Below are 17,583 nucleotides of genomic sequence, written 5' to 3'. Positions count from 1 at the left end.
AGTTGTGTGTTTCTGAACCCAAGGCAGTATCAAGGCAGCATCCCTAGCTCAGTTCCTTCTGGTAGACAGAAGTTTTCCAGATGACCAAAGGATAGCAAAAAGAGTATAAGACTGAAGAAAAACAGACTGAAGAGCACAGGGCTGAATCTTCAGAGGACAAGACTACCATTTCACCTGTGGGAAGAAAAAGAGCTAGTAATTTGAGAGTTGGGGGAACTAGAATTATGTAGTAAAACCCAAGTCGTAAAAAGGGTTAGTCAAGGGGCCGGCCCCGTGGTGTAGCAGTTAAGTGCTTGCGCTCTGCTGACGGCAGACTGGGTTCAGACCCCGGGTGCACACCAACGCACCGCTTGTCAAGCCATGCTGTGGTGGCGTCGCACATACAAAACAGAGGAAGACTGGCAACAGATGTTAGCTCAGGGCCAGTCTCCCTCACCAAAAAAAAAAAAAAACAAAACAGAGAAATGGAAAGCCTCAGCGCTAATATCAAACCTAGTGCACAGCCAGTAAAATGTAGCCTCAGCATCAAAATCAAGTCAAGGACGTCCCTTTGTTAAGACCTCAGAAAGATTTAAGGCACTGCCTCCTAGATCCTCTTGGCTAGACAAAAGCGTTTCTAAAAATCTTAAAGGTATTATCCCACAGCACCCTAAGGTGGGGGGTGCGGGTGGGGGGTGAGAACAATAACCTCAGAAGACAGCACTAGCTAAGCCTCTGGCCAACTCCCGCTCAATTCCCAGATGGCAAACAGCACCAACTGCCAACTGTGAGTGAGGCATTTTGTCGGTTTCAGCATCCCAGCGCAACTAGCCAACACTGAAACTAGCTAACACTACTTGGAGAAATCCACAGAGATATGAGAACTAACATGTTGTTACTGTTTAAAGCCCGTAACTTTGGGAGTGTTTGTTGCATAACAATAGATAAACGAAACATTTACATTGCCAAACTGCCCTTCAAGGTGTTATGGGTTGAATTGTGTCCCTCAAAATTCATACGTTGAAGTCCTCACCCAGATCCTCAGAATGTGACCTTATTTGAAGATAAGGTCTCGACAGAGGTAATCAAGTTAAAATGAGGTCATGAGAGGACACTCTAATTCATTGAGTGGTGTCCTTATAATAAGGGGAAGTTTGGACACAGATATGCATAGATGCGAACAGATAAAGGTAGATGACTATCTACAAACAAGGAGAGAGTTCTGAAATAGATCCTTCCCTCAGAAAGAATCAACCCTGCTCACACCTTGAATTTGGATTTCAAGCTTCTGGAACTGTGAGACAATACATTTCTATTGTTTAAGCTATCGTGTCTGTGATACTTTGTTACAGCAATCCTAACAACTAATAAACAATAGCTATTCCAAATTACATTTCCACCATTATCTGAGAGTACTCTTTTTCCAATACCACCCTAAAACAGTTACCGATTTTGAGTCTTAGACAATTTCACAGCCCCAAAACATCTCATTTTTATTTGCATCCTGGCCTATCCATTAACATATTTGCCCAATTTTATGTTGCTCACCAATTTGTAAGATTTAAATTGGTTTTGACAAGGTTACATAGTCATTTGCACATGTCTCATAAAATGAAATTATTTCTTTTTTTTTTTTTTTTTTTAAAGATTTTATTTATTTTATTTTTTCCCCCCAAAGCCCCAGTGGACAGTTGTGTGTCGCAGCTGCACATCCTTCTAGTTGCTGTATGTGGGACTCGGCCTCAGGATGAACGGAGAAGTGGTGCCTCGATGCGCACCCGGGATCCGAACCCGGGCCGCCAGCATCGCAGCGCGCGCACTTAACCACCAAGCCACAGGGCCGGCCCCTGAAATTATTTCTATATAGGGCTCTAAAACATTCAATTTTAAAAATACACATTAAAATTGGAGTTACAAATTAAAAAAGAATTCAAATACATACCTCTTTTCTATAATGATTGGCAGCATCCAAATTATCCAAAATAATGGTGTCTCCTAACAGCATACCAAATACTAAAAAAAATTCAATAAATGAATTTTTAAAATTATGACATTTTCCTTGATCGTATTAAAATATTAACACACATTGCAAACTTTTCTTAGAATGCTACCATTAGAATTTTATCCAAAAGTTTCCTCTAACAGGAAAAAATATGGGAATTAAATATTAAAAAATCAATTATAATCTAAATAAGAACATAAATTTCCATAATCAGTAATTTATATATCTGGATCACAAATGTAACATCTGTATAAAATAAAGTCACCATAATTTCCTTTACCTGTTTCACAATGTTCTATGTTATCTGGAAATGTTAACAAATCTCGGGCAAAGACTGGATCTCCAATGGGTTTAAAATATAATTTTCCATTTCGATAATGAGGTAGAGATCTGAATGAAAAGAAATTTTAAAAAATATTAAAGAAAACACGCATAACTTTTTAATTTAAAAAATATGCAATATGAAAAACAGGAATATATTGCCTATCATTGTAATCATTTAATCAACTCCCCATCCACAAGTGATACTCCTAAATGATTAACTATTATGCCCTTAGAAATGAAAACAATATTTACCATATAAAAGTTTTATTTTATATGGTATCTGCTTAGTTTTATCTGTACTACTACACTCGGTCTGTAAAATCAATATAAACTGTTGTTTAGTTTGACAAAGAAAGGAGAAAAGCAGCCTCTCAAGTTGGCCCTAGGTGAGGATGCCAATGATATGACTGTCTCACGTGGAGAGGAGCCCTAGAATGAACGAGGGAAGGGGCAGGGCCTAAGGCTTAGACACATGTAAGGGAGGTAGCTCAGTACCCTGGCTCCCTGTCCCTCTCACACAGTGCAGAGAATGAGCAATTAACGCCCAGAGGTAACAATGAGAACCTAGAGATGGCCGTGGACTGGGGTGTCAGGTTAGGGCCTTTCCCTTCCACATAGTGTAGCTTTTCCCAAATCTTGAAGGTAGGAGTGCCGGGCTGTGCACATGGCTCTAGGAACTAGTTGACTCAATCCAAATAAGAGGCACAATACCAAGAACAGAGAGGATAACTAGTTTCTAGAGCAAACATTAGCCCTAAATACCAAATTCATACTCTCCCCAAATCTAGGACTCTTACCTTGGTCTTGAGGGATTATGGAGATAAGAGAGGACCTCCTGGAGGGGAAAATTATTTTCACAAAAAGTATTACCCTTATCAACACAGTAATTATTATCTGACAGGATTTCCCAATCCTTAAAATGGGTAGCAACAAGTAGCAGAGTGGGAGATTTTAGAAGCAGACAGATTTGAGTTCAAATTCCAGTTGTTTCCTCTATCTATTTTTAGATTACAAAATGAAATAAATGCTAGTTGAATGACACAGTAGACTCTTAATATGGGTTCCCATTCTCCTTCAAGTCCCCATTCCTACTCAGTTATAGGCCTTACAGAGCTTTGTTTAGGGATCTGAAAAAGTTATTGGTCAATATTCTGTTATACATTTTATTTTTTTTTTGTTTCGTTACCATTTCCTTTTAGTCTTTCGAGGTGGATTTTAAAAAATAGTCAAAATCAGAGTACACATAAAATATTTTAAAATTTAGATTAAAAATGCCTAATTAGTTTGCACAGTTATTCCCTAAAAACATATTTTTAAAAGTAAACAAGGAAATAATTACTTAAAGAAACCAGATTTATACAGTAGTCTCCCCTTATCTGCAGAGGATATGTTCGAAGACCCCCAGTGGATGCCTGAAACTGAGCATAGTACTGAACTCTATACATATACACTGTTTTTTCCTATACGTACATATGTTTGATAAAGTTTATAATAAATTAGGCACAGTAAGAGATTAACAAAAATAACTAATAATAAAATAGAATAATTATAACAATATACAGTCATGCGCCATATAACGACAAACCACATATACAAGGTCCCATAATCTTATGGCCCCATAAGATCAGCACCATATAGCCTAGGTGTGTAGATATCTATACCATCTAGGTTTATGTAAGTACCCTCTATTACAATGTTCACAAGATGAAATAGCCTAATGACACATTTCTCGGAACATATCCCCGTCGTTAAGTAACACACGAGTGTGTTATAAGAAAAGTTATGTGAAAGTGGTCTCTCTCTCTCAAAATATCTTATGGTACTGTACTCACTCTTCTTCTTGTGATGATGTGAGATGACAAAATGTCTACGTGATGAGATGAAGTGACGTGAATGACGTAGGCATTGTGACGTTGCGTTAGGCTAACCGACCTTTTGAAAACAGTCAGAAGGATCATCTGCTCCCAGACCACAGTTGACCACAGGTAACTGAAACCTCGGAAAGTGCAACTGAGGATAAGGAGGGGACTACTGTATTAAAATATGGATGAAATTCCTAAGCAGACGGTTTCTTACATGTCAGCTTTGCTATTTGCAGGTCCAATAGAGACCCTCTATACCTAAATGATGGCTGCTTATTTTCATAGCACATAAATAGGACAAAAGACATGTATCTATACTCTTATTTCAAATAAAGGTGTTCCATACTGTTAATGATAATGACATCTTAGAATCCTTCCTGTCACAAAGGCCAAAAATTTGCTTTAGGTTTGTATGTGTATGCACTTGTGTATATATGTGTCATATACACAACATTTAATTGGCAAATTAAACATGGCCAGCATATATGATTGAATACACTGAAATACTGATCTTAATGAAGTATGCACATTTGTGATGAAAACAAAATAACGTAGATAATTTGAGTCACTTCTCAGTTTGTTTTAGGCATCTTTTAGAGAAATCATCTTTAAATTTAGTGCTTTGATAAGAAATAGAAAAGTTATTTCAGAAAAAATTATTACTTTCACTTTTTTCTAACCTTTTCCAATCTGGAAGAGTCTTCTTATAAATAGAATCAAGAGGCAACACCTGCTGACGACCTTGAGTTTCATCATAGATACGACGTGCAGCATCAGTGGTCAGGGTGACTACACAGTCCATATCACTTGCCAGATGCCAAGAAATAACCATTGCAGCTCTATCATCTTCAATTTGTGCCAGGTGTGCAATCTATAACCCATTTTTAAAAGTCAAGTAAAAAATTTTTAAATACATAAAAATTTGATATTAAATATTCTAAAAGTCCAAGTCTAAGCAGCAAAAACACTTCTCTGAAATATTCATGTGAATTAACAAAAAATTCTCAAGCTGTAAAAACTTACTGACTTGACTATATTAAACTGTCTATTCCACTGTTAAATTTCAGAAAAACTGTTCCACAGATTAAACTCCGGTAAATTTTGCAAAGACCAAATAAAAATATTTGGAATATTATCAGCTAACTAATGATGTACCTTTTTTTACATTTAATATCTCTACTACTGGGCTGTATTTTAATTGGTAAAGTAATCATAAAATACATTAAAATAATATACATATACAATAGTAAATGGAGTTTTAGATTTAATTAAACATAAACACAGTTATATACCATACTCTTCTAAGTAGATATTTTACTCCAATACTATAGTATTTCTTTCAGAAAACAAATCTAAATATCACAAATAAACATTGTTTCTTCTGCTTATAAAAACACTTTGGAGCTTAGGATGGTCACTCTCCTATTTATAAATACTTTAATCACAAGTATTCTTGCTCAAAGTCCAACAAGGTTGAAATTTTGTGCCCAACTACAAAACCTCATTCATTGCACTGGTATGTATGATCACATCTACCCTTTATTCCTACCTGATCTGGTAGCAAAAACCTGCCCTAGCAATGAGAATGTTGTGTGTCACTGTTAAAAACATCAGAATGTCTACCCTTGTATTCCAATTCTCTTGAAGCTGGTCGAGGAAAGGTAAGAAAACAGACATGCAGAGAAACTAGTACATGTAAATAAAGATGAAAAAAATATTATATCTAACAAAGGAAAAATCAGTAGAGCAAATCAAATAAAGTGACCTCATTCATCTTGTGACCACAGTGTTAGGACAGTGTCCATTCTGTGGTTGCTCACAATCACGCTAATCTCATAACTGGAGTAATTATTTCTAAGTGAAGATACGATTGGAAACTCTCACTAGAGTCCTTTACATTACATTTTGCCTTAAACTTGCAGGTAATATGAAGTATATATAGTGTGGCTGTTTTTTCAAAAATCTAATCCTTTCTAAGACATAAACTCACTTTTTTTTTTTACCTGTATACAATGTACAGTGTTCTGTTCCTTAAACTTTAACTACTTTTTCAGCTTTTTTGAGTCTACCCTAGCCATTTTCATGGATGTTACTTACTACTTCTTCCCCAGTTAGGGAAGGGAGATGAATGGCACTTAAAAAAAAGGAATATATGTGAGATTTCAAGATATTTTGAATTAAGGAGGACAACACTAAAATATCCAAGTTACCTGAGATATTCTCAATGTTAAAAATAAACACAAGGTAAGGTTTGGGTGAAAAATCTCCCCTTGTCTCCCACTACATTCCACGATTATTTATTCTAGTTTTAGGATAAATGCCAGGAAGAATTTTTTTTTAAAGGAATCAAGGAAGAAGATTAAGCATAATTTGGAGGGAGTGGAAATTTCCTCTTGCTGGTTAGGAGAGGGTTTTTACTTCTGAGAGGACAGAAGACAAACTACATAAAATGATTTTCATAGATTTCCCACAGATTTTCATGATATGTAATGAGGGATATTTGAATGGAAGACTAAAATATATTTCTTCTGCTAAAATTTACTTCATACTTTGGTAAAAATGTTACATACTGAGCAGAATTTTGTATTAAATGAACCACTGAAACGTGGAATGTTAGTACCTGAAACCAGGCTAACTATAGATATTTATATGCTTAGATTCATAGGACTACTTCTTCCTATAAAGAGTGCTTCTTTCTATAAACTGGTTCTGAGGAATAACGATTTAAAAAATTATATATTAGCATCTTGTTTTCCAATTTTTAAATTTACATTCTTAATTTTTCAATTTCATATTTGGGTCTTGGATAATAATGTAACACGGTTTCGGTAGTAAACACTGCTACACAATTCTAGAGTAATCACTACGCCCTATTTTCAATGGGTCGTTTGCTTCTGATACTAGGGAACCGTTTATAAAGAAACTACCTTCTGAGTCAGAAAGACCTTGGTTTACAGCTAAGTTCTGCCTCTTACTAACTATATACTGACAAGTTAAGCTCTCTGAACTTCAATTTCCCATGCAAAAACTAGAAATACTATAAAAGTTCATAGAGTGGTTGTGAAAGTAGAATGATATACACAGGCACTGAAGAACAGTGATTTAATGGCACAGACTCCCGAGTCAGACTGCCTGGCTTTGAGTCCTGGCTCTGCCACTTACTTGCTAGCTATGTAACCTTGAGAAAATGTTTTAATCTCTGTGTACCTCAGTTTCCTAAATTTTAAAACAGAGGTAAAAAGCAGTAAGCTGAGATGCATATTAAATGGAAAAGTTTAACAAGTAAAACACAAGAACATATACCACAAATCTTTCATTAAAAACTGAAGGTGTTGGGAGAAAAAGCAGATGATAAAAAGTACAGAGAGAAGAGCCAAAACCTAGGTAAAGAACTTACTAATAATTGCAAACAGAAATTCTGATTGAGAAAAAATATAAAATGGAATGTTCTGGACTGAATAATGATAGGATAAAAATGAAAATACAATTCATTTGACAAAAGGTAAAACCAGAGGGAAAGAATAAAAGAAAAGAAGGAAGAATGGCACTCTTTCCTTTGGAGCAAATATGTATAAAACTTTTTGTTTGTTGTTGTTTTTTCTTAAGTTCTAGGAGCGTCCCAGAATTCACTCTGTAAAAATATTACACTCAGAACTCATAAAAATTCTGATCTTTCTCTCTCTTCTGCTGTCTCACTGAAGTCTGGGTCACATGTAAAGGTCTTGGCTACCTACAGAGCCACATAACAGGAAAGCACCTCTAAGTAGACAATAAGCCTTGAACTAAGACATATTAACAATTTCTGCCACAGCCCTCAACAGCAATAAGAATTATGGAATTAATTATGCATTTCAGTTTAAAATCCTGCCAAATCCCTATTATGGTAACGAGAGCAATTAATTTATCGTAAAAATTTAAAAGTACAAAGAAACTGACACTCTTTTACTATAATGTCATTTTAAAACACAGTGTAAACAAAACAGGACAATAAAATATATTGCCTCTAAAAAGGCTCAAATACAAACCTTTCCCAAAACATCTCCACTGCCTTTAGTATAGTTTGGAAGAGTACATGATCTTCTAGGTTTTTTCTTTAGTTCTTCCTGTTCTGACATCTTTCTTTTCAAAAGTGCTTCAATGTGTGGCATCTGTAATTCATAAGGAAAAATTAACTACAAAGCCAATTACTCTTGTACGAGGCAGCCCATAATGACAGCAGAAAAAAATCAACAATTTGGACAACTCAAGAACATAAAGTTACTAAGCAGGCGTTACTTCAAAAGAATATGGTTAAAGTAATGTGAAGCTTCCATCTCACTGCTTTTTTCTATCTTAGTTAAGAAATGCACAACCTATAATCAGACTTCTCTTTGAAACTGAGTTATACACATAAAACTGAGTTATACACATAAAAGAATGTAAGTTTTTAAAAAATCTATTGTCTTTTGTTACTTTCTCTCATTTTCTTTGTCACCATATATATTGGTTATTACTTAAGCCTCTTCAATGCAGTTCTCAAGTTGGTGTATTATTCATTTCACTTATTGGTGTCATCATATTAGAAATAAAAGTGCCATTTCTTTGAAAAAGCACTCTATTATTTTGCTAGTCCCCTTTAATGTCTAGTAAGTGACTAGACTATAATCCACAGGTCTTGGTACCCAAAAACAATAGTGCTCATACATTCCTATTAAAATATTAATCGTAAAAAAATTATAGACTAGAATTTAATAAAAAGAGAACTGTTTCACATATACTTGGAAACTGTACCTGTTGTGTTGCAGGAATGTCAATATTATGTGTTTTTAGTTCATTTCTCAACTGGGCCTCTTTTAATTTTGCTTCTTCAACTTGGCCTAAAATTAAAAACAAAAATTAAAAAAAAAAAAAACTGCACGAATTTCTGATAGCCCCCTAAAATATAGTTTTTGAAAAATATTTTCAGGGCCAGCCTCGTGGCTTAGCGGTTAAGTGCGCGCGCTCCGCTACTGGCAGCCCGGGTTCGGATCCCAGGCACGCACCGACACATTGCTTCTCCGGCCATGCTGAGGCTGCGTCCCACGTACAGCAACTAGAAGGACGTGCAACTATGACATACAACTATCTATTGGGGCTTTGGGGGAAAAAAAAGGAGGAGGATTGGAAATAGATGTTAGCTCAGAGCTGGTCTTCCTCAGCAAAAAAAGGGGGATTAGCATGCATGTTAGCTCACGGCTGATCTTCCTCACAAAAAAATAAAAAATAAATAAATAAAAATATTTTCAATCCCTTTTATTTTTTCCTGTTAATGATTGACACTAAAATGAAAAATGGGAAGTGGCTATCTTAGAAATTCAAAATTAAACTAAAAACCTAAAATTAAGGTTCAGATCTAATACAAAAAAGGAGAAACAAAATTAATGTGGTTAAGGAAGATATTATGATATTTATTATACGGCAAACTCTAGGTAATCCTGGATAAGTTATTTAATCTTAATCCACATGGCTATACAAAACTTACACATAATTGCATAAGGTTGTTCCAAGAAGCAAATAAGACTTTATAGAAACAATTTTCAGTGCTACAAATGATGTATCATCTCATTACTTTACTTAGCTCCTATTATCCTCTAACTATTCTTGACCTTGGATAGATACACAAAAATGAGTACTTTGACACAGGCAGTACATATCTGTTGGTTAACAGATCAAAATTTTAACTACGTAGTTAACATGAAGCCAAAAATCATAGTGAAAAAATCTGACATATGAAAAGATAATAGAGCACAACCCAGCAAATGCCTTAATGGTATACAAACATTATTAAAAACTGCAGCAAACATTCTGTGTATTCATTCAAAAATAAGTCACATCTCTCTCTGTGTGTGCTGCCCTGTACACCTCCACAGTGTGACATATTGCAGATATTTTAAGTAAACTACATACAGTCCTATGATTCAAATTAAAAATTAAGTTACACATCACTCCCTCACTGATACTGTCATCCAATATCTTTTGCTAGAAGCTGGAGCTAAATATAAACATGATTGTTGTTATGTCAAAAGTCTTGAATTTCCACAGATTCAGATTTCTAATTAAAAAAGATCTCAAATTTTTGTAGGTAAGCAGGATACAGATTTATTTAAAATGAAGAAATACTTCATCTAAAGAAGATCAAATAACGAATAATACAAACTATCATTACTACCATTCTGCAGTTTACTTGTAAGTCCAGGAAAGCAATGTTTGTGTTTCCTGGTCTCAGCCTTCTGCCTTACCGTTCTCCAAAGCATAATTTTTTCATTACCTTTGAATACAAAATAACTTACACTTCATTTCATCAAGAAGCTGTTTGCTGGCTTCAAATAAACTTCTATACATTATAATAGACTTAGATAATTGGTCCTTTTCTTTTGTAAGTGCTGCCATTTGTTGCTGCTTCTTAACATCTAAGAAAAAACATTCAGATAATTTATTTCAAATAATTTTAAAACTGTGACTTTTCCAAAATATGTCATAACATGATTAGATAACTAATAAGCACCATGTTAATGGAAATCCAAACAAAGTTACTTAAAGTACCACGAACATAACAGTTTAATCCACTACTTTCCTAGAAACTTACCATTGTAAAACATAAATGGTAGGATATATGATTCTAATGTTCTTGATAAAGCTGGTAGCCGAGGCTCAAATATAATAAAATATTCGGTACTATCCCTTCCAGGACTATTTTCTGCCAGCACTAGGCTCTGTATAAAGAAAAAGCAGTAAGGAAAAGCAAGATTTGAAAAGGTATTTGTCAATGTATAAATGTTAGATATCTCATTGCGCTCTGTTTTCAAGTAAATGGTAAATTTTAAAGGAAAAGGCATTGACTGACTCTTAAAATGCGTTAAGCATTCATTAAATCATCAGCAGCACCACCCGAGACATAAAACTTTTTACCCTTCTGTATTCGGTTTGAAAGTCAAATGATCTTATCAAAAAAGAGCTTATGCAAAAATTATAAACAATGGAAAATTACAAGAGAAGTATCTTTTCTTTCAGACCAGAAATATCATGGTCACTTATATCTTGACCTGCAAAATCTTCTTAATTCCAACCAGTAAGCTGAAGCAGTGAAACAGCTGATAGTGTGAAAGTTATAAAAACAATCAGAAAGAAATTCACAAAGCCCAATGCTGAGTTTTAAATTACAGCTGTTACCATGGAAGCAGACCCACCAATCCCAGGTGACCAAACAAGAGGTCCTGAAAAGCTCTCAAGACTTGTTTTTTTAAAAAATTGTATTTTCTTCATTAACGCACACACAAAAATCTTTTGATATACCTTAGTTTAAGACCATGGCATATAACTAGTAAATAATGCAAATACACATACTTAGATCCTAAATGATTTTTTTCACAGTCTTACAGGAAACAACAGATATTAGCTCTTTTGTTTTTAGAATACAAGAATACAATTCACAGAGATGTAGAATTTTTAAAACTCTAAATCAATACTCTAGAACAATCCACGAATATAAATTATAGCTAACAACTCTTTTTTTCAAAGAATATAGAATACAAGCCCATCATTAAACCAATCTCCAATCCCACTTAGTTTCTGAAAGCTGTTTTCAATGTATTTACACAAATATAAACACATATAAAAATAAAATACTGTTTGCATTTAAAAAATAACATATTTGATACTTCAGCAATTTGCTTTCAGCACTCAATATGAGTTGTTGATCAATTCAAGAGAATGTCTAGATACCAATTTGTAAAATTTATGTGCATTTATAGATATACTACATTATAATCTCCTTTCTCTGGGGTGATGAACATTTAAGTTTAAAATTTTTAAGCTATTACTTCTGATACAGCAAAGAAAATATCTTTAATACTTCTTTGTGTGCTCACTAGAACAGATAATGGGAAATATAATGACTTGTTAAAACAGTTTATTTAAGGGAGTATCAAATTTCCCCTCAAAAAGGCTGTATAGCTTCTCACCATTAATGTACAAGAATAACCAGTTCCTCTGATCCTGGTCAACACTTAATATCAATCAAGTATTTTTTTTCCTAAAAAGATAGATTAAAAACTACCAGTCATTACTGTTTTAACTAGCATTTCCCTGACTGGTATGGAGGTCATGCTTCTTGTTTACTGTTCATTAATACTTTCTCTTCCGTTAAGTACCTGCTCATATTCTTTAGTCATTAATTTTTCTACTAGATTATCTGTTTTCTTACTGATTTGCAGGAAGTTCTTTAAGAGGTTTTAAAAATATATTCAACACATTAATCCTCTATTATATATATATAAAATGGATATATGGCAATATTTTTACCCAATTTATCATCCGTAAAACTTCTTCCTTTTTTATTATACAATCATATAATGAATCTACACACCTATCGTTCAGTGTCAACAATGATCAACACACTGCCACTGTTCTTTAATTCTGATTAAGATATGCTTATGGTATTACAAAGTTTTAAATTTTTATATAGTTAAATATAAAATCTTTTCCTTTATGTCTTATTTAAGGAGGCCTTTCCTAACTCAGAGTTTTATAGTTTGTAATCTCTGAGGTACAGCTTATCAAGAAAAAAGGATAAAGAGAATAATAGAAATGAGGAGGACTGAAGACTCCAAAACTGGATTCAAGTATAAATGGGAATTTGGAATAAGAGAAGTGGACAAACACATAACAGAATGAAACTTAGACATCTCTTTCACAAGTTTCCAGATCAAGCAGGCAAATAATTATAGAGAATTTGAGTAACACAATTAAACTTGACCAATTCTAAAGTTAGATTATAACTTTAAAGAAAGCAATACACACTCCTTTCAAGCAAACATGGAGCATTTACAAATACTGGTTGTTTTCTAGGCCAGTGTTTTCTAAAGAAGCCTAACGGTAAGAATTACCAGCTTGTCACAAATCAGATTTCACAGCCCTGCTCCAGACCCATTCAATGAATACATGGGTGAGGAGCCAAGCAGGACTTAAGAGATTTCTGTTTATTCAGTGTGATATTAGGAACCTCTAGTGGAAATTCATATGCATGACATGAAGCTTAGATTCTATATGCAGCTGTGGGGGAATAGCTTAAGTCACTGCCTTAATCCCAGAAACGTGTACACAGGGTTAGCCATTTCAAATGCATATGGGGGCCAAGAAAATAAGACATAGGTAAAAAGGTAAAGTGGGTGAGGTGCATTCTTCCAACGTAAACCCACTTTGCATATGAAACATACCTCCTCCCTTCTTTGTTTTTCAACATGTGGCTTTCCTTACCTAATTTTTGTTAGGGTACAAGAAAATTTCACTTTACTCTTTGCTACAATAAAAATAAAAAAACAACTTTACACGTAGCAACTGACACTTGCCCTAAATGTCAAGAGATGAAAAGAAGTGGCAGAGATGCAGCTCACTGGAAAATTCTGCTGCACTAAGAAAATCTTGGCCCAGTATTGCCAGGTCTTTAGAATTCTCCAAATAAATCAGAAATGCAGATCTTTATGTAAAAACGCCAGAACTTTAATTAAACTAATTAAAATGGAAATGCTATAATGGTCAGTCGTTCCCAGACCGACCAACAGGATGAACTGTAGGCCAGCTGCAAGCTGGCAGGCTCCCCACTTATAAGCCTAATGTTATTACAACAATGTGATATTAGCACCGGAACTGATGTAAAGATGAATAATGACAACAAAAAATATAACAAAAGGTGACATTTCAAATTTATTCATATAGGAAGAATTATTCAATAAATGATACTAAGAAATTTTATTTAATAAATTTGATAAAAGGTAAAAATAAAATCCAGACAAATCAAAGATTAAAGACATAAGAATACTAGATCTACCACTATGAATATAATCCTTCCTCCTGCTCCAATATAAACAAAACTAAAATCTGTAAGACAAACTCAGGAAAAAGTACTTATATACAAAAGAGCATTAATATTTTTAACATAAGAAGAAAACAAGGAACATTCCAAAAGAGAAAGAGTCAAGGGACAATTCTACAAAGATCAAAAACATGAAAAATGTTCAACCTTACTAGTAACAAAGAAAATATTTCTTTAAATATAGGAAGCTTGGTTAGAATTTAAAAAACCGTTCATATTCAGGGTTGGCAATATTATGAGGATGTACACATATTTCTGGCGGGAATATAAACTGAAGAGCAATTGGCAATAACTACCTAAAGGCTTAAAAACGTACATACCCTGTCTCCAATCCTACTTCTAGAAATTTCTTAAACTCATCAGATATACGTAAAGGGATACATACAGAAGAAAGCTGATAAAGTACTGTTTTGATAAAAACAAGCTTTGGAAAGAAACTAAATTTTCACTTAGGGTTGATGAAATAAATTACAATTAATAATACAATGATGTCGGTTTATTCTTACTGATGAAGAAATATATCCAAAGTTTATACTTACTGATGAAGAAATACATCAAAGATGTGTTAAATAAGAAGATTTTTATAAAAGCAGAGTTCTATTATATTAATGAAATTTTACACCCTCCATGCAAATAAATCATATACACACAGAGTATCCATGCAGTGTTAGTGTTAGGTACAGAAAATCCTGGAAGGCTATACATTAAATTGCTAACCATTGATATCTCTGAAGGGTGATAACATAGTGATTATTTTTGAAGTTCTTGCACTGTGTGTTTTTTCTATAAGTAAAGCCGTTTCCATTTTGGAAAAAAATGAGTAACAAAGATAAGCTGTTGTATTAAATTTTTCTAGATAGGTGTACATATTACCAGGGGTATATTTTATTCTGTTTCTATCCACGGAACGGTGGCTTTTCAATGAAACATGAGTACCATATTACCACTAAAGGTAAAAATCACTACAATCTGAGAAAACAGTCATCCATAGGGAGAAGAGGGTCTTGCTAACAGTAATAATGATCCTGGATTCAATTTGTAATAGCTTAGAGCAAAATCATGAAATATTTCAGCTAACTTTCCAATTTGAAAGATGCTATAATTGGAGCATCTTCATAGATACACATACAAAAGAACAGATATTGTAATACTGTGGTTTAAACTATTAAATACAGAAATGTTATCTACCAAAAGACATAAAAAATTACCGTGATTTCAGCTGAACCTTTCACAAAGGGAAATTCAAGTGTTCTAACTTTCCCAATAAAGAGAGGCGTATCATTATCTTCCTCATTAGAACCTTTGATGGTAGCTATTACAGTGCCAACCAAATCAATTCCGGTATGATTGTTGTACTCATCCTTAAAGTAAACAATAAAAAGTAACTAATGAGAAGAATTGATAAGAAAATTAAACCCAGAGAAAGACATGTACAAATCAGAAACATTTTATAAAGCCCCAAATATTATCCAGATCCTTCTTACTCCAAGCACAGAATACGGTCAGAGTAGGTGCTCCATAGGGAGGAAATAATCCCCGAAACCATAAAAGAACTAGAGGCTTCTATCTAATACAATGGCTCCTAACTTTTCTATATTAAAAATGACTCCCATTTTAAAATTTACCTGTTAAATGTACTTTTAGCATCTACTGAGCTGGGGAAGAGAAGTTAAGAATGATTCACTCATCTAAAACAGGAAAATAAACTGAAGGTGTTAAGTACTCCAACAGCTACTGTGTTTTATGTGTTTTTGTTAATATTCTCAGCAGACCTACTGCTGCTTACTCTTTGGGTAATCAGAAGCTTTGAGGAGCTCCTTATGATCAGTCATCAGAGCAGATCTCTTCAAAATAAATACTTAATTCATCTTCTGTCCCCTACCTCACACACATTCATAAGACATACATGAAATAGGCGATTAAAGGTATATATTAAGAAAGGTAGTCAGATTTCTGCATTTTTGAGTCAGTTCTACTTAATCTAGATTTACTATGTATAATGTTATGCACTCTCTATCTGTATTCAAGTACAAATATGTTTATAAATATTGCTTTCATCTGCACAAATCTCTCCTATAACTTTAAAGTGTAATCAAGATCTGATTCTATAATTATCTTGCACCCTAAAACTAGCAATAATTTTTCTTGTTACTCTTTGTAATTGGAAGTAAATAAACATTACCGTGATATTAAGATGTAAATCTTTGACCAGGGTCCTACTGGCAACTGAGCGAACATTTGAAACAGCTGGTGTAGCTGGCTGAATTTCAGGAACTAACTTCACAGGTTGATTAGGCAGAACATCAACTATAATCTTAGAAAACAAAAGAAGCATTCTGATTAACAATATATTAATGACTTAGTATTTAAGAGAAAGAGAAGAAATAATGATAGCATATATTAAATGAAATGAAATGTTATAAATATATATATATTTCCATTAATCTCTTAACACTAATCAACTTACATTTTTTGTGTGTGTATGTGAGGAAGATTAGCCCTGAGCTAAGATCTGTTGCCAATCCTCCCCTTTTTCTTGAGGAAGACTGGCCCTGGGCTATCATCTATGCCCATCTTCCTCTACTTTATATAGGATGCTGCCACAGCGTGGCTTGACAAGCAGTGCATTGGTCCGCGCCCAGGATCTAAACCTGCGAACCCTGGGCCACCGAAGCGGAGCGTGCGAACTTAACCGCTACGCCACTGGGCTAGCACCTTATCAACTTTGAAAAATTCAAGATAAAAGTCACATCAGATTAATTTTTGAATGTTAACCATACAAGAACAAATTTAGAGGCATTTAAAAATATAGGTAATCTTTAAAAATTTAGTACACTAACAACATTGAATGGAGATGACGTATGTTAAATCTATCTTAAACTTCATTATCCAGAATTCTAGTACCTGAAATGTTAATTGAAAATTTTTCATGTATGGTTGATAGCAGCAACCTTACCATGATACAGATTAAAATGCTTACTAATTGAGTCTTCAATATAAAGGGGGATGGAAAAATAACTTTGGCATCAGGTCAAATTATTCAACATAATTTAAATATATTCTATTCTAATATTCCTGAAAATAACATTTATACTTTGCATCCAATAATTAATTTACTTTAAATAAAACATTTCATTTCTCAACTAAGCAAGAAAATGTAAAGCTAACTGTGGTATAGAGAGAGAGTAAACAAACCTGTTCACTGTTAAGAATATTTGCTTTATCCATCATAAAACCAAACTGGATACAATATGTCCCCACTTTGTTAGGAATTGCTTTATCCCTAAGTTAAAGACAAAGAGAGAAGATCGTTGACACTTTTAAATAAAGGGGGAAGGAATTCAGAGCATCAACATTTCTGTTCCTTCCACAAAAAGTTAATGAGTAAGAAGAGAATTACACTACATTCATCTTCATTCAACAAATATCTCCTGCAATATCAGGATTAATCCCAGGCCCCTCTTTCACAAAACATTCAGGACACAGGCTCTGGATACAGCAAAAGTTGAAAGAACAGGAATATACAG

General features: G+C 33.9%; 1 protein-coding gene across 3 annotated transcripts in view; it reads right to left on the bottom strand.

Annotated features, from left to right (window-relative positions):
* SMCHD1 (structural maintenance of chromosomes flexible hinge domain containing 1) overlaps nucleotides 1-17,583 on the bottom strand; it is a 129,208-nt gene that overhangs the window by 15,269 nt on the left and 96,356 nt on the right. For all 3 annotated transcript variants that reach the window (XM_087439050.1, XM_087439049.1, XM_004421023.3), the window contains 10 exons: nucleotides 17,252-17,339; nucleotides 16,239-16,370; nucleotides 15,265-15,417; nucleotides 10,772-10,898; nucleotides 10,476-10,595; nucleotides 8,938-9,023; nucleotides 8,193-8,315; nucleotides 4,848-5,038; nucleotides 2,262-2,371; nucleotides 1,922-1,992 (listed from right to left, as the gene is read on the bottom strand). In XM_087439050.1, coding sequence (XP_087295176.1) covers nucleotides 1,922-1,992; nucleotides 2,262-2,371; nucleotides 4,848-5,038; nucleotides 8,193-8,315; nucleotides 8,938-9,023; nucleotides 10,476-10,595; nucleotides 10,772-10,898; nucleotides 15,265-15,417; nucleotides 16,239-16,370; nucleotides 17,252-17,339 — 1,201 coding nt within the window. The remainder of the gene's footprint in view (nucleotides 1-1,921; nucleotides 1,993-2,261; nucleotides 2,372-4,847; nucleotides 5,039-8,192; nucleotides 8,316-8,937; nucleotides 9,024-10,475; nucleotides 10,596-10,771; nucleotides 10,899-15,264; nucleotides 15,418-16,238; nucleotides 16,371-17,251; nucleotides 17,340-17,583) is intronic.

The sequence above is a fragment of the Ceratotherium simum genome, chromosome 14, assembly GCF_057802395.1.
Source record: "Ceratotherium simum simum isolate JZ-2026a chromosome 14, ASM5780239v1, whole genome shotgun sequence".
Lineage (NCBI taxonomy): Eukaryota > Metazoa > Chordata > Mammalia > Perissodactyla > Rhinocerotidae > Ceratotherium > Ceratotherium simum.
The sequence above is the reverse complement of the archived record's forward strand: the minus strand, read 5'-3'. Positions and strand labels throughout refer to the sequence as shown.